Genomic DNA, 23,053 nt, shown 5'->3' with positions numbered 1-23,053 from the left:
TTGCGCCATTAATTTAACGAGCGACGGGCCACACATTTCCCGGTAATTTCCAGCCGGGTCATTAAGGTGGTGCTTGTATTTCTTGTAATCGCATTATCGAAAAATCTACGGGCTCGGAAATTGCCGGGATCGTCGAGACGTTATAGATCTCAGTGATGACGAAATTCTTCACTTTTTTTTTACAAGAAATATTTCAACTTATCGTAACTGTTGACAAATTTGTCAAACGACCATCTTTTGACGTTTGGCTCGTCGTCGAACGAACCGGAAATCGGTCGACTGTAATGTTCCAACAAGTCTGTGAATATCTATAAAAATGTCGAACATGTTTCCGAAACTTTAAATCGCCGTCTATTATTCCGACGAAGAGTAGACGAGCCAACGAAAAGTTTCCCGATAAATCATCGCGGAAAACCGAATGTTAGGATGTGGACGAAGAGAAAAAGGAAGAGAAACAGGGACACAGTTGCGGAACTAATAAATATTAATAGTGTATGGTTACTTCATAATCGATCGGAATTTTTCCAATTCTACCGACTGCTCGTAAAATATTTGTTACTTGTATCCAGTCAGCTATAATTTTCATTGACAAATTTTTTTTTTTTTATTAATATGATGGATAACACGTGTGTATAATTGATAGAAAAAGAATAGAAATTAAATGAAAATCATAGGCAAGGTATAATTTACTCGTAATATATACCGAACACGCTACACCAAGCGTATATGTGGTTGTTCTCATAAACGTAGTAGGAATAATTGTCACGTTCCACGTCCCAGAGACACTGGAAGCTCGTGTGAATGCTTTGATCAAGACGTTGTATAATACCCACCTGCGTCACTATTTTATACCTTGCAACAATAAAGAGAAATCCAATTATTAATTCTGATCCGTATTACAGAAAAGCTAAACGATACGTTTCTGCCACGGGTAATAGAAATATTTCTAACAAACGCGTTTCCATAATTGCGTTCAAGTTGCGCACGTTTCGCGAAACAATGCTCAGTTTTATCAGGATGCAATTGCTCTCGTTGAATTTCAAATTAAAAACATGAGAAACCCGTAACTCGAACCATTTTTGCCGTGGGCAGCTGTTACAAAAGAATTTACGACAACCCCGAGGAGACCTGGTTCCAGGATTTTTCTTGGCAAAAGAGAAATTTCGATTTTTTTTTTGAAGAAAAAGAAGAAAAATGTGTTGCATAGGCACAGGGTTGAAAATAATCTCTACCTGTCGTAATCCTTCTTGAAGATTGCTTTTTGTATATCGGTTCCAATGTCCATGCACCATTTGGACGTCTGATTCGGATCGTAAGCTGTCACTGTCTCCAATTTTCTCTCCATGATATTTTTCACAAGAATATCAACGTCGTGTGCATGGAAGGCGTGAAATGGTTCGAGACGATAGGTGTTTTGATATCTCGGGATCTGTGTTTAAGAGTTTAGGGTAGTTAGAAGAATGTTAAGAATTCAGGAAGACGGCCTGGATACGGTGATAGTTTAGCAATTCGATCGATGGAATATTTTTCTTCCTACAGTTAATTAAAATGAAATATTTCACGTACCTTCACCCGATCACCACGTTTATGAAAGAACACACGACTCCCTAGTAAACCGAGAACAGAGACCTTCGACAGCAATCTTTTCTTACTCTAAAACAATTCCTAATTTGTAAAACGCAAACTAACCTACCTATCAGCGGTGATTAATTAATTTTACATCGACAATGGTTTGTCTGGTGCTGGATCTTGGTAAGGTGCTGTACGAGGGACGACTTTTCGATGTGCTAAACTCAACGATGGCTTGCTTGCTTGATGCATGCATGGTCTTCAAATATATTGCCAGAAATTGTTCATGGAACTTTTGGTTATAATGTAACAAAGGAAAGTTAGCCAGTAATTACTAAGGTGGCAACGAAATTATGTCAAGCTTCGCAAGCATTCCCGATTTCGGTTGTTCCTCTTCTATTCACTTAGCATCGCGTGGAATTTTATAATTTCTTTGGTGAATGGGATCAGCAATGTCACGCGGGGGGGGTTGAATAATATAAAGAATGCAGTGTACACGCAAATATCGGCTTTATCGAAAGGATCAGCTCGTCTGGAAGTCTTATAACCTCGGGCGACTCTTCTTCAATGCGAGGAATCGCAATAAAAGCTACTGGGATAAATCAACTATGAATCTTATCGATGGAAAATCGAAGTTTACGGGTTTTTTCTGCGCGTCGCGTTGCATTCCAATCGAAGGGTTTAGAAAAGATAAGGTAGTCGTGAATGGTTATATTCATCGCTTTCTTCGTTCCGATTCAAGCCGAGAATACCTTGCCGAGCTAATGGAGATGCATCGACCTAGGATCCTCGCAATTTCTTCCCCTCTCAAAGTAGCTACGATTATGGAGGATTATTCTTTTCACTATTCAACAAACTAAAAGCGATTCATCTAATAGTATAGATTGTTAAGTTAATTAATGCCTTAATGGAACTATTTTAATTTAAATATTGTCAAAGTCGAGATAAAAATTAGAGAGATTAAATTGCTCTTCTCCTGAGCTCGTCGTTTTAAATAAGAAAAACCGGTACGACGGTGTCGCTGTTCGTTTCATTTACGGCGAGAACCCATCAGCTTTTCCACTCGAGCAAGAGGTTCGAATCCCGCCGCGCCGTAGAACGTGGTTACGATCTGCTCGGCCAGAAGAAGGCCAATAAAAAATTCAGAAAGCAGATAAAACCGTGAGGCGTGTGTGTTTCTTCCACGTAGGTATATCCGAGGATCGTTTTCTAGCTGTGCAGGCATTTGCATTCGTCGAGAAAGCGAAATTCGTGGATTGCGAGGCAAGCGAAACGAAGGAAAGGAAAGAGGTGGAAATTCGACTCTGGCTTTTCGACAAGAAAACTTGATCGACGCCTGGTAGCGGGACAATCTATCACCAGGCTAGTTCTACTACTGGCTTCGACATAAAATCAATGCCGATCCTCATTTCCATGTAAATTATCTCTGACATAGTTTGCTGTCGAAACAAGCAAATCTACCGACTACGTATCCGTTCATTCTTCCGTCAAATTTAAAAAAAAAACGCAATTAAAATTTGAAAAAAGGGCGCACCGACTCGAAAACTGCTGGCGGTGCTTCTATTTACCTTCTCCGGCAATCCGCGTCATCGGGTCAAGATGCAATGGAAAAAATCGATAACTTATCGCGGTTATCGAGTTACCGGTCGCGAGGAGGAAGCGTTTAGGCCGAACTCGCGAAGGATTCAAGGACCGATTCAACCAAATCACGATGCATTTATCAGTTGAATTCAGAATGTAGTTATCGTCGATTCAGGATCGCGTTACAATTGAATCACGATTCCTGTTTGTAATCTAGTTATGATCTAGTTTCGTCAGTGACCGAGAGAATCGACACCAAGTACATAAAGGAACGATTTAATTGATTCGCTCGAGCGGACGTGTATCATAAAATTTAGTCCAAGTTTACTTCCGGCTTTCTTTGTCGGATACTTGAGGAGCGTATGATAAATGAGTGAGAGGAAATGGTTTGGTAGTGAAAGACCGAACAGGAACAAAGGGCAGAGTTGTTGAAGAGAACAATCGAGGGAGAATAGCGTGAAATTGACCTGCGCACCGCGGTCGTAGAGACTTTAAGAAATTTTATGCGTTCTATTTTCACTTGTAATTGTCTGAAACATACACTTGGGATTGGAGAATAAATCATGCGAGAAAACTTGGCGTTTCACCGGAAATTCTACGCAGCGTTTGCAACCCCTCGCTTCTGATGAAAATATAAAATTCTATATAATTTAAGGCGAGAACTCGAAAGAAACGAATAGCTATCGGTTGGAGTAGATGGCAACTATCAGATCGGATATCTAGGTGGAAAGGATGCTGAGAATGGATTCGGTTTTCGACAAATAAGACGGGTTCTTAGACGATCGTTCACCGTTATGATGGGATAGTCGGTTGCTTCGATTTCATGCTCGTCAGAATCGTACGCGATTTATCTTTGTCAAACTTATACTAGCGATTCAACTGTGAAAGAGAGGCGAGGGTGAAGGGAAGGAAAGAAAAATGGAGCTAAGAAAATTCGTGCAAGATCACGAGGAGTTGGGAAATAAGGAACGAATCGTGCAGGTTAAGGGGGTTAATGAAATTTCACCGTCCCTCTGCAACATTCGCCGTAGCTGTCGTTGTTAATTGGGAAAAATAGGCTCTCGAGATGTCGCGGGGTTATTGGCAATGCGCGAGAACAAATACTGATATATAGTAGCATCACTTCCACTTTCAATTTGTCCTGCACGAAACGCCGTCATTTATCTTTATTTCCTTTAAGCTAAGCCTCCAACTTAGCGTTATCGGCCACGGCACGCAAGCTTACTTCCCAATAAGGAAGCGTAGCTTCCTTTTCACGCGGCGATTCAATTTCAACAACGATCCAGCTACCCTATCCAACCTGGATTAACAAACATATTGCCGTGACTTAAGAAACAACCAACACCGCGATATTTGCCGTAACGCTTGGTTCTCACGGTTCGAATCGGAAAACCTATGGCCAACGCGTTTTTCACGCTCGCTGTCCTTCCTCGCGGTAACGACCAATTAAAAGCGTTTTAGGAGGAATCCTTTTCAAATCGTTTTATTATCCGTTAAAACTCTGTGAAACGGATATACTGGGCTCACCCTCCGCGCCACGTCGCGTCGCGTCGGAGCAAAATGATCGAACCAAAGCATTGTTCACGGTTTATTTCACATGGCAAGCTCTCGTTGCCGTTTGGCAAGTTTTGTCGATCGTGTTTAATTTCACGTATTGACAGTTGCTTACGGATTCATCGAGAATTACGAGTCGTCATTTTACGTCGAGCAACCGCTTCGTTAATCGACCGCTCCCCTTTTCATTAAAATTGTATCTTGTAACGGAAGTAGCCTGGCTTGCGCAGAGATTTCAGCTTAAATTTCGACAGGGAAAGAGGAATTCGAGTCGAGAGACTCGAGGATAATGAATAATAATTTAATACAGAGTACTTCAGACTTTTGCGTCCCCTTTGGGTTTCGAGCTTGGAAATTCAAACAGATTGAATGATTTATTTATAATAAAAGTAGAGTACCTCGTTCTTTCTGCTTTTTAATTTAGTTCGCAACGAATCGACGAACGCGCAAAACGTTCAACAGCCTGTTTGGCAGTTTAATTTGACCCATCGAAATTCTACGCGCACGACCTTCGGTTTGATTCAGCGGTAAACCTCGTGAAATATTAAATACATACGCTAGTAAACAGCAATTTCGATGCGACACGGGCTTGCCTATTTGCCACCAGTTGAAAGCTACTTGCCAACTCGTAACCTTAATGTCATTTCAACGTTTGGGATTCGTTAAACGCGACCAACGGGGGCTTTATTAGATGAAATCGTTGAAACGTAGAGGAATCGGAACCGGCATGCCGTAAAATTACACCCTTCGCCTACTGATCTATCGCCTCGCGTTCGTAGACCATTCTTTATCCAACCGGAAGTTCAAACTTCCGAGTGTCCTGTAGAAAAAGCGATTCCGAAGTCATTCGCGAACGAACCGACGCTATTTCCTCTTCCTTTCAACGAGGTAAAGGTCAAAGTCTCGTTTGACGACTGATTTTCGATGTGATCATTTTATCATTTAACCAGCTACAAATAATTTCCGCACAAATCCACGCCTTTGACACGAACCATCGTTCCGTTGATCTACCTATAGGCACAAGCAAACAGCTTTCTGCCTAATTTCGTTTGTTTCATTCGAGTCATCGCGCTTTAAAGCGCAATGATTGTAAACGAAGCGTTTCGATTTCCTGAACGATCATTGCGCGCAACCACCGAATTTCCAATTAAAACCAGTCCCTCGGGGGAAAATTAAACGACGCTAATTACGGCACGGAGACGAAACGGTTCTTTTAATTAAAAAAGTATCCGTAAAGCATATTCGAGTAAAATATACGTGTATGTACGCCATCTTTTTTTCTTCAGCCGAGAGAAACACCTCGAAGCAAATTAAACGTAGTAATTGGATGCATTTCTTGTTATACTCGGCAAGAATTTGCCATCATTTAAATGCTAGCGTTGTTCTTTATCGCGATAATGGCGAAACGTTTTGCCTTTGTAAGACTTTTCACAGTTGTAAGTTCTCTTAGAGCATTTTTCCAAGAAAACAGAGTCTAAATAAGTAAAAATGAAGTGTACGTTCTGGCCAATTTCATTTCTGTCTATTGGATTCCTTGATGAAATTCGTTTTCCTTTGTGACGTGGTCGACGGTGCATTGTATTCTTTTGAACTTTTGAACTTTTGATTTCGACCAATTTTAACGATCTAATATCCAAAGCGATAAGAAAAATATTTTTTCAAACACTTTTCCGCTGACAAAAATTTCCATACGACGACGCGATGATCAGATGCCGGAAGAAAAGAAGGAGAAAAAAGAGGAAGCATTGTGCTATAGCATAATCAGGAAGAAGGATATTAGAAGAGAGTAAAAAGCTTGCACGCTTTAGATAGCTAATTTGCCAGATACTTGGCTACCGGATATAGCTGTTCTGGATGACTACGTAACAAAGAAGATATTGCATGTAAGACGTGTACATGACAGGAAAGATACAGGGCAAAGGCTGCTGGTTCTACGTACATACATACATACGTACTTACACATAGGTAAGCGAGCTCTCTTCGCGAAATGGGTGTACGCTCGATACGGAAAAGAAGTTCATCAGCCGCAAGAAATTGCGTTTCCTCTTTACGCGGAGAATCCCGTTAAGGTTTTCTTCAATTAACATCAACGCGTTTTCAAACTGAAAACTTGTGTACAATTTTCAGTTCGATTGAAAATTTTTTATTTCATTTCTTTTCGATTCCGTTCGGACTCTATTTTTATAAAAATTGTAAAGTGGGAGATTAAAATCGAGACAGAGTATGAGTAATTCAAAAGTTAATTGGATTTGGTTGATGAGAATTTTCGAGAAATTTAACATCTCGGTAGAAGTGTTAATAGCTGGAAAATGTGTTTCGCGGTTGTTCCATCGAAAATCTTTTCGCCAGTTTTCATCGCGTCCTGATTACAGAATTATCGATTTCTCTAGGAACGTTCTTGGTCGACGCGCGATTAATCGAGCTCTCGGTACTTTATATTAAACCAACGGGAAAGTATAAAAGTCATCAAACTGGTTGCTTCCACGGTCTTATCGAATGCAGCCTGCGGTCGCTTCTAACGATACCCGTCGAACAATTAAACTGGTATTAACTACATTGATACTTGTGCTTGTCTTTTGTTCAATTCAAATTGGCCTCGCGATAAATTTTTGCTATCGAGTCATGTTTCATTCAATCTCCACCGTATCATTCGCTGATTATTTAGTTATATTAAATTTGGTCAATCCCCTGACAGTCAATGTATTAAAACTTGAACGAAGCATTAAGCGAGGAATTAACTCGTCATAAATACCTATGCGATTAATTGAAATTTATTATTTTATACACTAACAATAATTGTAATTCTCAAATCTGGCAAGAACAAAAGACGCGATTGATAAAAGTGGAAATTGATGGGAAATGGAACCGAGTGGTTTGCGATATCCTTTGTTTCGCGAGACCGAAATTTATTTCCGGTTTTAGAATATCAATTTCAATTTTTATATCTACCAGCTACTACCACTTTACTGGAGGAAAAAGAAATATATAGCTGGTTGGCCAACATTGAAATAGAATTACTGTTCCACAGTTTTGGTAGAAGCCCTAGTTGAAACCGTGCTTGTATATCGATTTTTATTTCATTTGCTTGTTAACCCTTTTACGCCAGAGTAAAATTGAGACACAACGAGGAAAAAGTGTGTACTTCTTTCATTTTTGTATTTCAATAAATTGCTTTCAGTTGTACCGAGAAAACTAAAGTACATACTTTAATAATAACGTAGCTGGTTCGCATTTCAAACACGTATGAACCACTTTTCACTTTGATAAATGAAAAATACGTATCACTTTATATTCTGTAACTAAAGAATAGCGAAGTCGAGTCTTTGCTAATATTTAGTATCGTTATTTAGCAGGTACCCTTTGTGTATAGAATTTTTCTGTGACGTTAGTTAGCCTTAACTTTTAAAATATTATCTGAAAATACTGAGCGGGTTGACGGTAAAGCGGGGGCGCATAGATCAGAGTTACATGGTGGGTGAATCGAGTAACTTTTGGTAATTTAGTTTTATGCCAACTGCTGGAATGGTGGCTTACGAATGACCCGGGTAAAGTTTTCTCTGTTTATTACAGTTACGTTTGCAGTTACAGTTACCATATCGTGCTATGTATTTCCTTAACGAACCATTATCTTGGGACAAGCTTGACTTCTTCGCGTTTAATTTCTTAAGAAACCAATTTCTTAACAAACGTCACATTATTTCTAATGAATCTTTCGAACGCGAAATTGTTAGAAATGTTGTCCTCGTAGAATGTAGGAAGGAAATTTAAAAACTTAGGAGAAGCAAAAACCATTCGTTCGTCATGGAGGGTCATGATCTCGTAAAGGCAGCTTTTTCGCAGGAACGTGGATTGACCTGGAACAGCCACAGGTCTGAACAATGATCGTAGGTGGTCGCAGGATCTCTCGTTGATCTCCTAGGAGCAGCCTTTAGTACAGAGAAACCGGTGCGGACGTTTTCCAATATCCAATAAAGTCCAACTTCGACCTCGGTTCGTCGAATGTTTCGCTCGGATACGATTTAAAATGACGTAGTCACGGAAACACGTGCCTGTAAATGCTCATTGTAACGCAATGATGATTCTGTAATTTATAAAAGTATCATTTAAATTGTTAAAATTGTGGAGCTGAAAGCTACGATTCGCGTTTAACATAGGTACATAACTTCAGATTCGGAAATTGGTAATAGTTATAATAGTTTGGCAAATATGGATCGAATATTAGATAACGAGGTATGTCGTTGTGAGAATATGAAGCCTCTAATCGGCTTACTGGTCGACGGTCTCAAGTGGAAACAATTCTATGATTTCACAAGGAACTTCTACTTATTGTTAGAAAAGAAAAATGATACGCTATATTAATTAGCCGTGGTGGACTGTTCACGGCATTTTTAAATTCTTTAATGGAACATAGTAATTAACATTTCTATTAATAACAGCAAGTACATATCACATGTTCATTTTCTGTTCATTTCTTAATTAATTTTATCAAACACTTTCAGCTTCGTACTTGTTGGTGCATTAGCAAGCAATTTTAATAATGTACCTCCACGTTTCTGTCGTTTAATGTTTTGTTAATAACTGTTTGCAGTCTTTGTACATTTGCTTTAATTACAATTATTCCTTCATCTCCATTAATTTTTCTCGGCGTCCAATTGAAATTTTCCTGTATTATAGAGAAAAACCGAGAGAGAGAGAGAGAGGCGAATTAAAGCATCAAATTGTAGAGAGCAGAGAGAGAAGGAGAAGAAGAAGAGGAGCCGTCGACTGGACCGTTCTGACAGCCACGGACAGAAGAATGTCCGAACGTGGACGGAATCGTAAGAGGATTCCACTCGTCCTCGACCCTTTACATTTACATTCCATTCGTTATGCGGTAGTGGGTGTATTTGGAAAGGGTTCTGTCTCTACTCGCTGTCGCAACTACCCCTTCAATTTCAGCTACGCTAACAGCCGTTTTTTTTTCCGCTTCGCGAATTTGCACTGCGAGCGTTGAACCGAGTCGTACGCACGTAGTATTATACGCTTGGAATATTTGTAGCTCTATTGTTAGTCGTTGTTTCGTGCATAGATTCAGAAATAGGATGTCGATGGACCTTATTTCTCGACCTGTCTACCTTTTTCGACAGTTCTACCACGATTATTAACGCCTCGAGATTGCCGTTTTGATCACTGATGATCGGCGTTTTTAATTTAATATCGAGTTATTAAAAAAAGGAAAGTTTCAAATACCACTGGCACAGTAAAATATTTATTTCCATATTAAATTCTTTCTGCTTGACTTAATTTTTTTTTAACAACCTTTTATACTCTCAAAAGTATTCTATTTTCTTGGCGATTAATTACTTCTTTCTTTACAGTCTTTCACTTGTTTCATAAGATACTGCAGCATGGAAGATTTCAAGTTATAATGAACGAAACTTATAATCAAAGAGTCGATAAAGTTCATTTTCCTTCACTATGTTGTGACTGGCATGTTCGTTACCGATAACCCGCGTTATGAATTTTTTATTATTTAAAAGAATTAAATAAGAAATAAAAGATTACGTTCGCGCAAGAATAGAATGTTTCACTTGTAAATAGTTTGTTGGCATTCAGCGGATCTAGTTTGATCTAAATTCTTGATTTGTCCCTTCGGAGCTTCCGATCGAATCAACGAAGAACGGAAGCGGATACGATCTTGAACAATTGACAGGGGATGGTATGATTCTCGACGAAGCTCATTGCTTTCCTCTCTTTCAAATTGACGTCAATTCAGTGCCAAATCGAAGCGTATTCTAGTTAAATATAAAGAAGAAGATATCGGAATCAGCAGTCGATGATTTTTTTAAACATTATTCAGTCATTTTCTTCGAACCTTGAGATTTTATAGTTTCAATTAATTTTGCAATATCGTTAATTTATTTTCGCTGGACGGTATTCAATTATAGTGCATGTACATTGAATCGGAGGGAACAAAGACATCTTTCCTGGTCTGTTTACTGCCTCGCGTCGGTCGAACGACGTCTCTAACGAGTCTACGGGAAAATCGAACAAATTTGCCTAGTCCGAGGAAACGTTTCTTTCGAGCAACAAGAAAAAAAAGAAAAAAGAAAAAAGAAAAAAGAAAAAAAAAATGGGAAGTGGGATGGAATCGCCTTCTATTTACAAAATCGTTCCAGCGAGTGGAAACGATCGGTAGCTGGCTCGACGAGTGCTGTTCCGCACGTTCCAACTCTTTCCTATAGAATTTCTATCGAGCGCGAGACATCCCCGTACGGAGTACGTGACACGTATCGAACATCGTTGCACTCGATGTACCGCGAGACATCGATCCCCTGTAAACATACTGGCTACTGCTATACAATCTCCATTGTACTCTTTTCCTTCTAGCTATCTTTCACGCTTTTATACCACCACCCGAACGCTCGTTTCCATTAATCTCGAGAATACTTTGTGCCTTCCCCCTTTGTTACCGCATTAACAATTTTTCCTACCATTTCGTTTTTCTTTCTGTTCACTCGCCGTACACTGAAAACTCGGAGGGGTTAATTAATTTGAAAGAAATTAATTCGTCGATTCGATTAGATCTCGTTAGCGATAGTATAACACGGTAATCAGAATGTTTGGACTTCTCATGTAAATTCTATGCCTCGAACCGAACCCTGTTAACCAGTTGCCGAAGCAGGACTAGTTACTTGGGAATTAAGTGATCCCTAGTAGACAGGCGCTCACGGAAATTCCGTAACAGTACAATTATAGCGGTTGTCAGCAGTCTCGACTGTGAAACAGCTAAGCACATATTAATTCGCCTGCATACGATGGAACTTTGACTCTAGCAGGGTGATCAGAATCGGAAATTACCGACTACCTCTCGTTTCCCTTCTATTCTCTTCAATCCCGAAAGTGTAACGAGTTCTACGCGAATATCACCGACAAATTATTTCTAAACGCATTCGTTTTCATTTCTTTTTCTACTACTAAATAAAATAAAGTTGCGTTATTAAAGTAAATTTAATACGTACGAAGGACGATGTACGATACAGGACAAAACAAGAAGATAGCGATTGCTTCGTTTTAGCCATTAATGCGAAGTTCATCTTCTTTTCGGTCTGGCTAAAAATTTTAGTCGTCTCGAGCATCTCGCTTTCAACGCTGTCGGCGACACCATGAAAGCATCTTTCCTGAGATCCGTCTCCACTCCTGCAGGCCGTTCAACCGGCTTCGCTAGGATTAGCGTCCTCGGGGAAGCTGCGAAATTAAAGACCATGCATCCTTCGTTCTAACGTTCTTCGCTTAAGGCGAACAAACGACTCGAACGAGTATTAATTTAGCCGGCGACATCGCGTGGCTTGCCAGTAGAAAAATGCTCCTTTAGTCAGACGCAACGTTAATTGGCCAACGTGTGAAGAATTGACTTCGGAAAACTTACTTTTTATATTTCGAAATTGTCTGACTAAGCGTGTATATTTTCACTGCACCACTCGAGGTGTTAAATATCGTAGGATTCAGTTTGGTTGACGCAACAAATTAGGTGGTCTGAAACTTTTAGCCGGCAGTGTATCTCGTGAAAGTACGAGGTTGCCTGCTAACGAGGAAATTTCCTAGGTAAATGAACCTATGCTGACTCGAATCGGTCGAAGATCTAGTAGAAAATTCTTGTTTGTTTGTAAGCACAGACCGACTCGACGGTATGAAACAGCACGTTCTTCGTTCGACCGTTTAATCGTGGAAAATATCGTTTTAATTACTCTTTGCTGAAAGCGGCGCGCCGTGCTGCGCTGACTCGACACGCGAGCGAAATTGAAAAGCGATTCTCGACTAGGAATCAGTTAAATCCCTTGAAAACTTCCCTGCAGACTTTCGACGAGCGATCCCGTTTAACGCAGACCTTTTCGAACCAAAAGGAATTTTCCTCAACTTGCCCATTTTCCCCGTTAACTTTTCTTAAGTAAGCTCGCGATACTGGTTTGTCGAAAATCCGCGTAAACGAACGCGTTGAGTGGTAAGTTTGACGAAGGAAAGACGAACGATAGGTGTAAGTCGAGAACTCGAGATCTCTAATTTCTCATCGAAACGATTACTGGTTAACGATTAACGTTTACTGTACCTACGGCTTCCAACGCAGCTGGAGAAACAGCTCCTGGCATCCGGGCCGAGCCAGCACCCTCTAGTTGTCTCGGTTGTGAAATTTGGTCAAGCCGTTTAGTGATCTTGTAAGTAAGAGCAGTTGTAGGTACCGTGAACGGATCCTTGGGAGGTGGTATATCCCTCATCGGTGGCACCGACAATTCTTCGATTCTCCGCATGTTCACTGGCCTCCATCTTCTTCTTTTAAACTAGAATTTATCGCTTCCTGTATCGATCTCCGTCGAAACGAACCTTTGTAAATTTTGCCTACAGGTAACTTGGGTAACGGCGTCTCCTTTGGAGTAGACAATCTGTCAAGAATCTCCAAGTGTCGATCCCAGTCTTCCGGTTTTATCGCTCGACGCAATTTCGCCATTATTCTTTGTCTGTAACGAAAGATTGCGTTGGAAAACGAGAAGTAAAGTTAGTCGATTATCGAGCGAAGCGATAAAAGAAACGACTGGTTATTTCATTTTCACACTGTACCAACAGTTTGCGGTGGTGGATGGCAGGAATAATGCTAAAAGGGTTCCAATAGAGAACGAGGATAAAGCAGTATGCGCTTCTACTTGTTCGGCAAATTTCTAGACACCCTTGGGCACTATTAATAATTACATTCAGGGTACTCGTGTCTGCTAACTGTTCGCGAATTGCATACCAAGTTTAATAGTGACGTTGGGCAGCCATGAAAATCGGCAAAGTGGATAGCCAATACTATTCGTTCCCTTTGAATTCAATAAAATTCACGACAAAGGATCAACTCGACCGTCTGTCTAACAAATTTTTCAACGCGATAAATTGATTGCGAATTTTTTCAATCGTTCAACCGTGTAGTTTATTAATTGAGCTATTTTCTTTTTTGCTTTGTTTCAAACTCATACGCGAAATTAAAATATAATTTCCAATTATGTGGGTTGTTTACACATTACATTCTTTGTTTTTAGCGTTAATTAATTACCATTCGCTTTTAAGCGAGCTAATAAAAAATAATTTTTATATCGAATGTTTTAAAAAATGCTTTTTGAATACATAAAAAGAAAAGTGCCTTTCCACCGTATCCAAATCCAATTTTAAGAACTCAAAGTGTTCGAAAGACGATCCGATTACGATTTCATAATCTGTCCCTTTGAATTTTTCAACAAGATCGTCTTCTTCTCCCGTTCTGTCCTTTGAGATATCGCTTCTTTTTAACGAAAAGAAAGCGTGCACAAAGGCGCAAGAAGTAAACGTTTGCAATGTCGTCGCGTTACTCACTTCCTCTTCATTTCTCGTTGCTTCCTGGCGTTGCAGAAGAATCGATATCTTCGGTACCTCGAGTTTTGAACCTTCCATAGGGTCTCGGCCAAGTTGTTGCTCATCGAAGAGTAGCCCATGTTCGCCACTACAAATCTGATCGAGGAACGGGCAATTCGTTAATTCTCTTCCACGGTCTGGTTCGTTTTCTCGATGGTAGAATGATCACCTCTTTTTCGGAAGCGCCAGATCATTGATGCGTTTACTGACTTTTGCTTCGAGTGTCTTTGGATGAATTCGCGGGTAGGAGGGCGGTGCTCTTCTAGTACAAAGCGAAATTTGTTTGATTTCATCGGGATACCAATTGCACGTCTATTACTCACGTTGAATCGTATTTTTTGCTGACATGTTTTGGCCGCGCCATGACTCTGATTCTTTTCGAAGCTCGAGCTTTCAATGCCGTACGACTAATGGTAAATGGGTTTGCCTAGTAACACACGTGTAATATCTTTGCTTTTATTATTTCTTAGAATTGTTTAATCATCGAACCGCCGCGCCGCATTCCTTCTGAGATTGGACTCACCAACGCGTGCACTTCCTTCCTTTGGACCCTCCTCCAATTCGGTTGTGCCAGCATAGAGATGTGTTGCTTCGGCGATAAATGATCCATCGCGTATCTGATCCTATCGCCCATCCTGCTTGCCATTTTAACTTTTTCTTCTTTATTCTCAGCGACGATTTGTGAATTGTTTAATTAGTCGAAGGAGGAAGTGAACCACCAGCGTAATTTATCAGGGCAAAATCTGAATATCTAACCCTTAATTTGGACGAAGCAACTCTGACCGTGGATCGCGTTGGAAATCAATGGACGTCGCGGGGCCGGAAACAAAAGAGAATTTCAATTCGATCGCGTTTCTATGAACGCTTTAAAGTTTACTCATCGATTGCAGTTTAGTCAAGCGAAAAGTTTCCAGGAAATGTTGGACAATGCATGAAAATCGGCATAAACAAGCTCTTTATTCTTTGTAGTCGAAGAACGGCGACGAAAAAGCTCCTTTTACCGATATGTAGATAACAACGTTCGTGAACTTTACGAGGAAACATCGTTATTTACGCAACAATGATCACGGCGCGACATTATTTGGACCGAATCGTGGAAACAGTGATACGAAGCATGCAGGATTTTCAATTAATAATGCTGACGCGTTGAATAAATACGGTATTCCCTTGGCGAGACCGTGTCGCCTATTATTCGAACGGTAGAATTACTACTTCATTTGCAGTTCATATTTCACGACATTGATCGCGTGTTTCTATTGAGTTTGCTTGACACAAGTTTGATTATCGCGTACTCGATTTATTTAACTAGTTGACAGCTGCCTGATAACACGAGCGACGACGCGGGTATATTAAAGATATTTTTCATGTTAAATTGTTTCTTAACTACATCTTACCAATCGTGAAAGGTGGAAAGAAAGACGAAAGCACAAAAGCAAAGCGTTGAGCAAACGCAAGGCAAAAGGAAACGGTTCGAAGCAATTTCGTTTTTTTTTTTTCTGCTAGATTCGATTAAGTAGCAATTTTGTGGATTGGAAATCGGTATTTCAGGATACAAGAAATATGAAAGAATAGCAGTAGATCTAATTTCGTGCTCGATTCGGACTTGCCACATTACGGACAAAAGCTCTCCCGATGAAGATCTCTTAAGGGACATCCGGCTGGTTTTATTCCTTTCCATCCGTCTACGAATGTGGACCACTCACGAATCTTCTCTCTTTTTCGACTCTCACCCTTTCCTCGTTTTCTCTTTTTCCTCTTTCGTTCCGGCCTTATCCCAGCCCTCTTTTTTCTCGGCTGTCTTGCTTCTTCCATCGCGCTTCCTTACTCTGTCAACCCCGCATGGGAAATCTCAAATACGAGTTTGTATACCTGGCACTTGAAATCCCGGTGGATATCGATGATAAGATTTTACTCCGACCTTACCCTTCTACCAGGCTTCATCAACCGGTTCCCGCCTCTTTCCAACTAACCTCGTTGGATAACTAGTATATCCTTGCGGGTTTAACGGCTATGCGATACACGCGATACCGGCGCAGCACTGCGCTGAAAATATATCATATTCGGCAGTGAGTTATGCCTTCTGTACGCTGGCATCCACCAACACGTAGGAATTTCACCGGCAAAAACGTAGCTGTGCTATTGTGACTCGGCGAAAAGCCAGCTACCGAGTGAACACGGAGGCGTTAATAAAAATTTTTCTCCCCTTTCTTTTCTCTGTCAGCTCCACCATATTTCTCCACCCTCTCTTCTGAAATTCTTTCTGTTTCTTATCTAGTTTCAACATTTTGGAGATTCTTCTCTTCTTCTCTTTCATTTTCTTCTTTCCGCTTCTTTTGTTTTATTCCTCATTTTCTTAAAAAATTCTTCTTCTTTTGCATCCTCTCCTTTGTGTTTCACTCCGCTCTTAACGAATTCTACCGCGTTTACAAAGTGTTCCCGCCGACGAGAACCTGTTGTTTTCTGAACTTCAAAGAAATTACGTTTTCTTGCTTCCGTCGAGTTTGAAAAGAAGGGAAGAAAGGATCTAGCGAGAAGAATGGGAGATCGAAGGGATTTTTAACAACCTGCCCGTTCGTTTAATTTTCTTCTGGTGCAATTTTTCGCGCTTTAACCACCGTAAAGCTGAGGTGGCTGGTCCTGAATCCAAAACAGTTTGCATATACGAACACGAAAGGTAACGCGGCCCGCTGGATAAGCCGACGTTTCTAATTAAATTTTAATTACGGCTCACGAGACAAACGAGTTATTGGCTTTGGCCAAAGGAAGTCTCGTTATTAGCGACCACTCTTCCGGAAATCATTGTTTCGCGTGCCCCTCGGAATCGCCGCGCCGTAACGCTAACAAAATGAAGGTTATTTCGCAGAAGAATCGTTGATAATAATTTTCGAGAGATAAACGAATTACCTCTATCGAAAAAGGAGAAATAATAATTAAACGAATAACGAATAACGATAATATTCGTAAACGAAACGTGTAATTGAAGAGAAATATTTGTTGGCGTTATTAAAGTTTCTATAAATGATAAGCTCGAAAGTTTTCTTATTGGATTCGCGTTTGATGAGGAAGTTGCGTTATTACAGAGCACCCCACGGTACTCTGAAATCGCTGGGCTAATCCGATTGTAGGTCGAGAATAGGGAGAAGCTTTCCGTATCTGTATCGTAGACGTAACCTGGAAGGTGCACAAGTGTTCTGCCGTGAAGTGTTATCACGCTAGACCACTGTGAGCTTATCTCCTTCATTGAGATTGGTAGATGTACCGTTCCAATTGTCTGTAAATCTATATCGACTCGATTACTCTCGAGCTTTCACCGTACTACCATTCTCAGTGCTATCAGGCACGATTGCAAGCTGTAAAACGAACAAAATTATACTATAAATCCGTGAAACTAAAACACTGCTTCCACTCGCAGAATACAATTTAACAGCTTTTATTTGATTATCAGCCAAGAAGACTTCTTATATGAAACGTCCAAACAGTTTCTCCGAGGAATTAACTTTGAAAATTATTTCTACTTGGAATATCGTTTCGCAAGAAGAAGAAAATCTAGAAATTCGAGCGTATTTATAATTAACCAGCCCTCTCTCGCAAGTTTTATGTTTTAATGGTTATTGTGTACGATTCCATCTTGGAAATGTTCGAGTATCTTAAAAGTCTCGACAGTTCCAATGAATTTCAAAGATTTCTTAGCTTCGAGGATCGAGGAAGTCTTAAGAGCCTTTAAACGCTGGAATTACTTAACAGCCTTCGATATCATGGAAATGTTCAATGGATATTCTGCGCAAGCTCGCGCAAATCTACAATAATTACACTGTTTTTCTTCCCTGCTGAAACGTTCTTATAACTTTCGCTGTTCCTTTGGAAGTTTTCAACTTTTCAAGCTGATTAACCATCGATACTCGTTCAACTTTTCCAATTACAATTTCTGTCTTACCTCTCGACAACGAGTGATTGTTGTACCATTTAGCAAAGTAACCTTTGCCATAATTTCACGAAACCGATCGCAGGAGAAGATGATAAAAACGTGAAGTTTCGAAGCAACTTGAAGGCTGCTTTTCAGCCCGTCGCAGTCAGTTATCGCGGCGACTTTATCCGACAAAACTGGCGGCGGAAGCGGAGATACGTGCTCTCTTACAGCCACGAAAATTATATCGCGGAAGCAAAGTGTCGGACGTGAGAAGGGGTGCGAGCTTTCGCAAAGTTGGCGGACGCCGGAAACGCGGGGTAACGAGCTGAGATAGCTGCGCTTTCCAGCAAGTTTTCGCGAAATTTTGTAGTCGACCCCCTGTTGTTCTCACTGTTGCGAGCACTCCGGAAAGATAACGCCGCAGCACGCTACTTTTCAGACAGACGAATTCTTCCCGTTAATAATTTCGAAGAGCTTGGCGCCACTTATTCTATCCCCGCATCGAATCGGTTAATCCGTAAACTACCCGTCTCCTATTTCCTTGACTATTTCTACTGAAACACGCTTTGCCTTTATCTCTTTAACTTCCTATCTTTCGGATACAAAGCTGAAAACTTATAGTTATAATAGATTCTCCTTCTTCTTCGTTCTAGAAGAAGAAAATAGAATCATAGTAACTTAAAAGAATCGTGACTGCAGAATTATTTATTATCGCCTGTCGTTTATACGATAGCATTTTCTGCAAAAATATTAGTTTTATACAAATTAATTATGCTAAAACGAGCTGGCTATCGTTATCGTCGTTTCAGCAAAAAGATATTACATACATATTTTACCATGTAAATGTTACAGGTAAACGAATCCTGCAACGTAGACAGGATTCACCAGAAATTAGGGCGTACGTTGATCCTCGAATTTTTCATATTTACTTTTATGATTTTCGATGGAATATTTTGTACATAAATGTTTATATTCCTATTAATTACTACACCCAGAATGAATAACGTGAATGTATGTATGTGAAAGGCAAAATGTAACCATCAGTATTCTTGATTAACAGATTATTTGACGTTATATCGCGTGTACGCCATTAACGAAATTGATAACATTTCGTTCGTATTTAAATGGATTTTATTTCAATCTATTCAAAACAACATAATTATAATTAAATGCATCTTTAAGGAGTGTGTAGTATTAACTAGGTAATTGCATGAAAAACTAGCAAAAACTCGATCAATTTTGCGACATACTTTGTATACCAGTAACTGCTTACCCCCACCACTTCTTTATGGGACAAGTTGGGGGAAGGGACACAGCGAGAGTATAAATACGGTGGCACCTACCCAAGGAGATCAGTCTAGTTCGGCTCTTCGTAAAGGAGGGGTGTTGTCTCTTGACTTGCCATTTTTTAAATTTTCTTTAATCAACTTTGTAGATCTATTTGCATTAAAATACGTTAAATAAATTTTCCAAACCCCTTGATACTACTTGTAAATTATTGTTACTATGTATACGATTATTTTATAATTACTGCAATTTTTGACATATATTGATAATTACTTATTCAATTGAAAGGGTATAAAAAGCTGTATTGTTCCACATCAATCATGCAATTGTCATATATGATTGTTAATTGTATATTGCTGTATTCTTATTAATTTCGAAGCGTTTTTAATTACTCGCGAAATTTCGTATGAATAATTTTAAATGCCGAACAATAGTCTTGGCAAAGGATTTAGTTTCTTTGTAAATAAAAAGAATACAATTTCTGAATGAATGTCATTGTGCTCCAGATTTACATAGAATTTTCTTATCGTTAAAAAGAGATTACTTTATAACACCATTTATTTCTGTTTCATGATATTACGAGATGACGAGTAAAACATATCATTGATGCAATTATGTTAGAAATAACGTAAACGTCAACTGAAATGTTATTAATTACAATGACAATGTCTGTTTGAACAAAACACATAGAGAACTGGACACAAATGATATTTCAATTAATAACGCGTTTGTCAAAACGTAACAGCACTATATAAATTCTCATTTTAATTGGATATTGATTCGAATAACGAAATGTTAAGCTTCAAGCGATATAACGTCTGTAGCAGGTCGGCATTTAATTTCTGAAAGCCACAATTGTAAATACTGTGTTCAATTAAATCGTTATGCCAAATGGCTGCAATCATTTATTTTTCATATTGTTAACGCTTTTAAAACACTAACTAAGCGTGTGCAATTTCATCGAATCTCTACGTTTTAATCAAAAAGATACAACTTAATTTGTATAGCGGTTGGGACGACACGATGTCAGTATAAAGTAATTAATTGAATAAGTTGAAAATATTGCGCAGGCCTTATTTTTCTACACTTTTCAATTTTAAATCGATGCGCACTCTGATAATAGTACTTTCAGTGCCATCTAGTGAAGGGTAGTGATACCTAACGGTGGAATGCAGTGACTACAGATGTAGAAGACTGGACATGCCTTTGTTACCGAAGGGTGGTCATTTTCGGCATAACAGTAGTGCCTGTTTTGCCAGTTCTTCTGTTACCACACCACACCATACAAATTGTTAAGAAATATCAATATTTCGCGGCAACTTTTTTCGATTTAGTATGCACCCTCATCGGTGCAGTATGTGACGTTACCAACCTTTAGTGTTCTAAAGACAATACAGTTAGCGCCAGCTATTGGTAAAGTGCTGAATTTCATTGAAATAGTTATCGAGAGAATGGGAACATGGTCGTCTAGTTTTGTCGCAAACAGTTAGATGGCGTTGGATCTTTAAAGCGCGCATGAATATCGAATTTCAAAAAAATGGAAAAGATAAGTTTGCATAGTACTTAGAGGAAGAAGAAAATAGTTGCTGAATATATCGTTAAGAAATTTCTATAATCATGGCTAGATTTCGAAATTAGCCAGTTATCGTGAAACCAAAAGTGCGTATTGGAATCGATGCACAGCGCTCAGGTCAGGTTCGTTAACAAAATAATTATCGAATTTGCCGTAACAATCGAAGCCCACGTGGGTAAAGAATCTGTAATCAGTTTGCACGCAATTTATCGTAACTGTAAAGTTAACCGGAGTTGAAAATGATTTACATTAACGAGAGTGAACGAGAGGTGGAGGCTTGGTAATTAACCTATTACCGAACGAGCCAGTTTGCATGATAATTTTCAAAATCGATACGCGACATTCCTGCAGGCTACTGTCATATTCACGGTTCGCGCTTTAAACCGTAATCCACCGGTGGCCACGTCGTCGACCACGTCGTCGACCACGTCGCCGACCACGTGGAACGAGTTCAAGCCACCGGATCTCCCCAAATATCAATAATTGGACTCCATGCAAGGTACGCCGCATTAATTATCGATCGAATCAAACTCTCTTGACCCGATGTCCGGTCTACTCAATGGGTTTGCTCATCCTGCTGCATTTTTCACGTTCCTGTCAACACAGAAACGCGTCACCATCGTCTCGTATCCCATCAGACAAAGGGATTTGTTATTCGTATTACGCGGAAAATAAAGCTGATTATGCCTTTTAAAAGCTGTGTTGACTCGATACAATATTCGATCATAATGGTGGCTAAACGCAGACATAACATTGCAAAGGTTTCAAAAAATCCGAACGAGCGTACTTTGAATAGCAGCACTTCTTTCAAAGTTCCTGTTTCGAATTTTAAATAGATTTTTGAGCACCGATATTGTCGATTTTCCGAACGTGCTCCCTTTGTAGAGCTTATTAATAGCTGGAAATAAATTGATCAGCGCAGCAAAGGGTGATTTGTTTATTGATTTACGTCAGTATTGTCCAGCGTATCAGGTCAAAGCATCGAATAAATTTTGGGCCACTGCTTCTCTGCTTTCCGCTATGTTTTCGTTAAACTAATTTTCCAAAGTTTTGCTTTACATACGTAGACTTTAATGAACGTTCACATCCTAATGGTATCCTTCGATACCTTTCGGTATCCTTTCCATGATATTAGATTTTCTGTTTCACAATTGTCTTTCCTGACTTTCTCTGTCCTATTTGTGCCAGCCAATAACGACATCCCATAATTTTCCTGCGTTTTCTTTCGTATTCGCGAGAATAGCCTTTTTCCAACGATGCAATTTGAGTCTGGGCCATCGAGGAAAAAGCAGAGAGAAATTTAATTCGATAAAAGGAATAGAAAGATCTACAAAGCAGCGGCTTTACACACCGAGTATAAAGCCTTTATGGTTTTACGATCGTAAGTACCAGCATAACGATCGCGCTTTTCTTTTCTGATTAATTTACAAAGGTACGTGTCCGATCGAAAGCGTTTATCGAACTATGGAAATTTATTCCTTCGAGCGAGATACAAAAAGGAATGTTCGTAAGATTGGAAAATGGAAAAGACGCGGATACGTTCTTTTTAAAATCGCACCCTGTACGATTCCACGGATGGAAAGAAACGCGATGGTAAATGAACTATCGCAGTTTCGCAGTTCTTTCCATCGACTTTTATTCCCTGCAAGCTAGGACCGGAATTTAATTACGGTACACCTGGTGCCTTTGATAAAGTGGAAGAGAAAAAATGTAGGTAGGCGGTGTGGAAGGGAAGAGGAGGCGTTGGAAATGGAACGGCCCATTCGAACATCCCATCCAGAATGAAGTTTCCAGAGGAGAGATCAAGAAAATAGACAAGTTCAGGATTGCAGGCGATCGCGAGAGAGAGGATGTTTGGAGTGCGTTCAAATCGTCCCAGGCTCGTTTAATTCCTGCCTCGTCACTGCTCTGAAATCCACCGCTGCCAGTGGTTGTTGGCCGGCTTGAAAAAGGCTGCTCGGCGTACGTTGACGGCCATTCTCGTTCATCGGATGATCCTAGCCGGGATAAATAATCCGGATGGCGCGGGGCAGTGAAAGGAGTTTTTCGTAGGTGGATACGGTAAGGTACGCCAAAGCTATTTCGTCCGGTCGTAATTCATATTTACGAGCAACGGGAGTTACGCCAACTATAAGAGGCTGCATAATGAAAGCCAGCGTGGCAGTAACACCCTACCATCGGCT

General features: G+C 39.9%; 2 protein-coding genes across 2 annotated transcripts; both read right to left on the bottom strand.

Annotated features, from left to right (window-relative positions):
• Positions 1 to 686: 686 nt before the first annotated feature.
• On the bottom strand, positions 687 to 1,825 carry LOC114871900 (dynein light chain Tctex-type 5-like). Its single transcript, XM_029178464.2, has 4 exons — positions 1,721 to 1,825; positions 1,567 to 1,653; positions 1,233 to 1,429; positions 687 to 852 (listed from the first exon to the last, which is right to left on the bottom strand). Exons 1-4 carry the CDS (start codon positions 1,823 to 1,825, stop codon positions 687 to 689), a joined length of 555 nt encoding a protein of 184 aa, XP_029034297.1.
• A 9,951-nt stretch (positions 1,826 to 11,776) lies between these two features.
• LOC114871899 (testicular haploid expressed gene protein) lies at positions 11,777 to 14,737 on the bottom strand. Its single transcript, XM_029178463.1, has 7 exons — positions 14,627 to 14,737; positions 14,427 to 14,530; positions 14,273 to 14,365; positions 14,065 to 14,199; positions 13,082 to 13,196; positions 12,791 to 13,019; positions 11,777 to 11,931 (listed from the first exon to the last, which is right to left on the bottom strand). Exons 1-7 carry the CDS (start codon positions 14,735 to 14,737, stop codon positions 11,777 to 11,779), a joined length of 942 nt encoding a protein of 313 aa, XP_029034296.1.
• Positions 14,738 to 23,053: the final 8,316 nt, after the last annotated feature.

The sequence above is a fragment of the Osmia bicornis genome, chromosome 1, assembly GCF_907164935.1.
Source record: "Osmia bicornis bicornis chromosome 1, iOsmBic2.1, whole genome shotgun sequence".
NCBI classification, from domain to species: Eukaryota; Metazoa; Arthropoda; class Insecta; order Hymenoptera; family Megachilidae; genus Osmia; species Osmia bicornis.
This window is presented reverse-complemented; position numbering and strand designations above follow the sequence as displayed.

Bases quoted from the DNA above. Each gene is read 5' to 3' on its own strand.
- LOC114871900 (XM_029178464.2), bottom strand. From the start codon at position 1,825: ATGCATGCATCAAGCAAGCAAGCCATCGTTGAGTTTAGCACATCGAAA. The intron at 1,654-1,720 runs GTAAAATTAATT...GAATTGTTTTAG, and splicing joins CCAGACAAACCATTGTCGAT to AGTAAGAAAAGATTGCTGTC. The intron at 853-1,232 runs GTAGAGATTATT...TATTGTTGCAAG, and splicing joins TTCAAGAAGGATTACGACAG to GTATAAAATAGTGACGCAGG.
- LOC114871899 (XM_029178463.1), bottom strand. From the start codon at position 14,737: ATGGGCGATAGGATCAGATACGCGATGGATCATTTATCGCCGAAGCAA. The intron at 13,197-14,064 runs GTGAGTAACGCG...CTTTCGTTACAG, and splicing joins CAACGAGAAATGAAGAGGAA to ACAAAGAATAATGGCGAAAT. The intron at 13,020-13,081 runs GTAGGCAAAATT...GATAAATTCTAG, and splicing joins CGCCGTTACCCAAGTTACCT to TTTAAAAGAAGAAGATGGAG.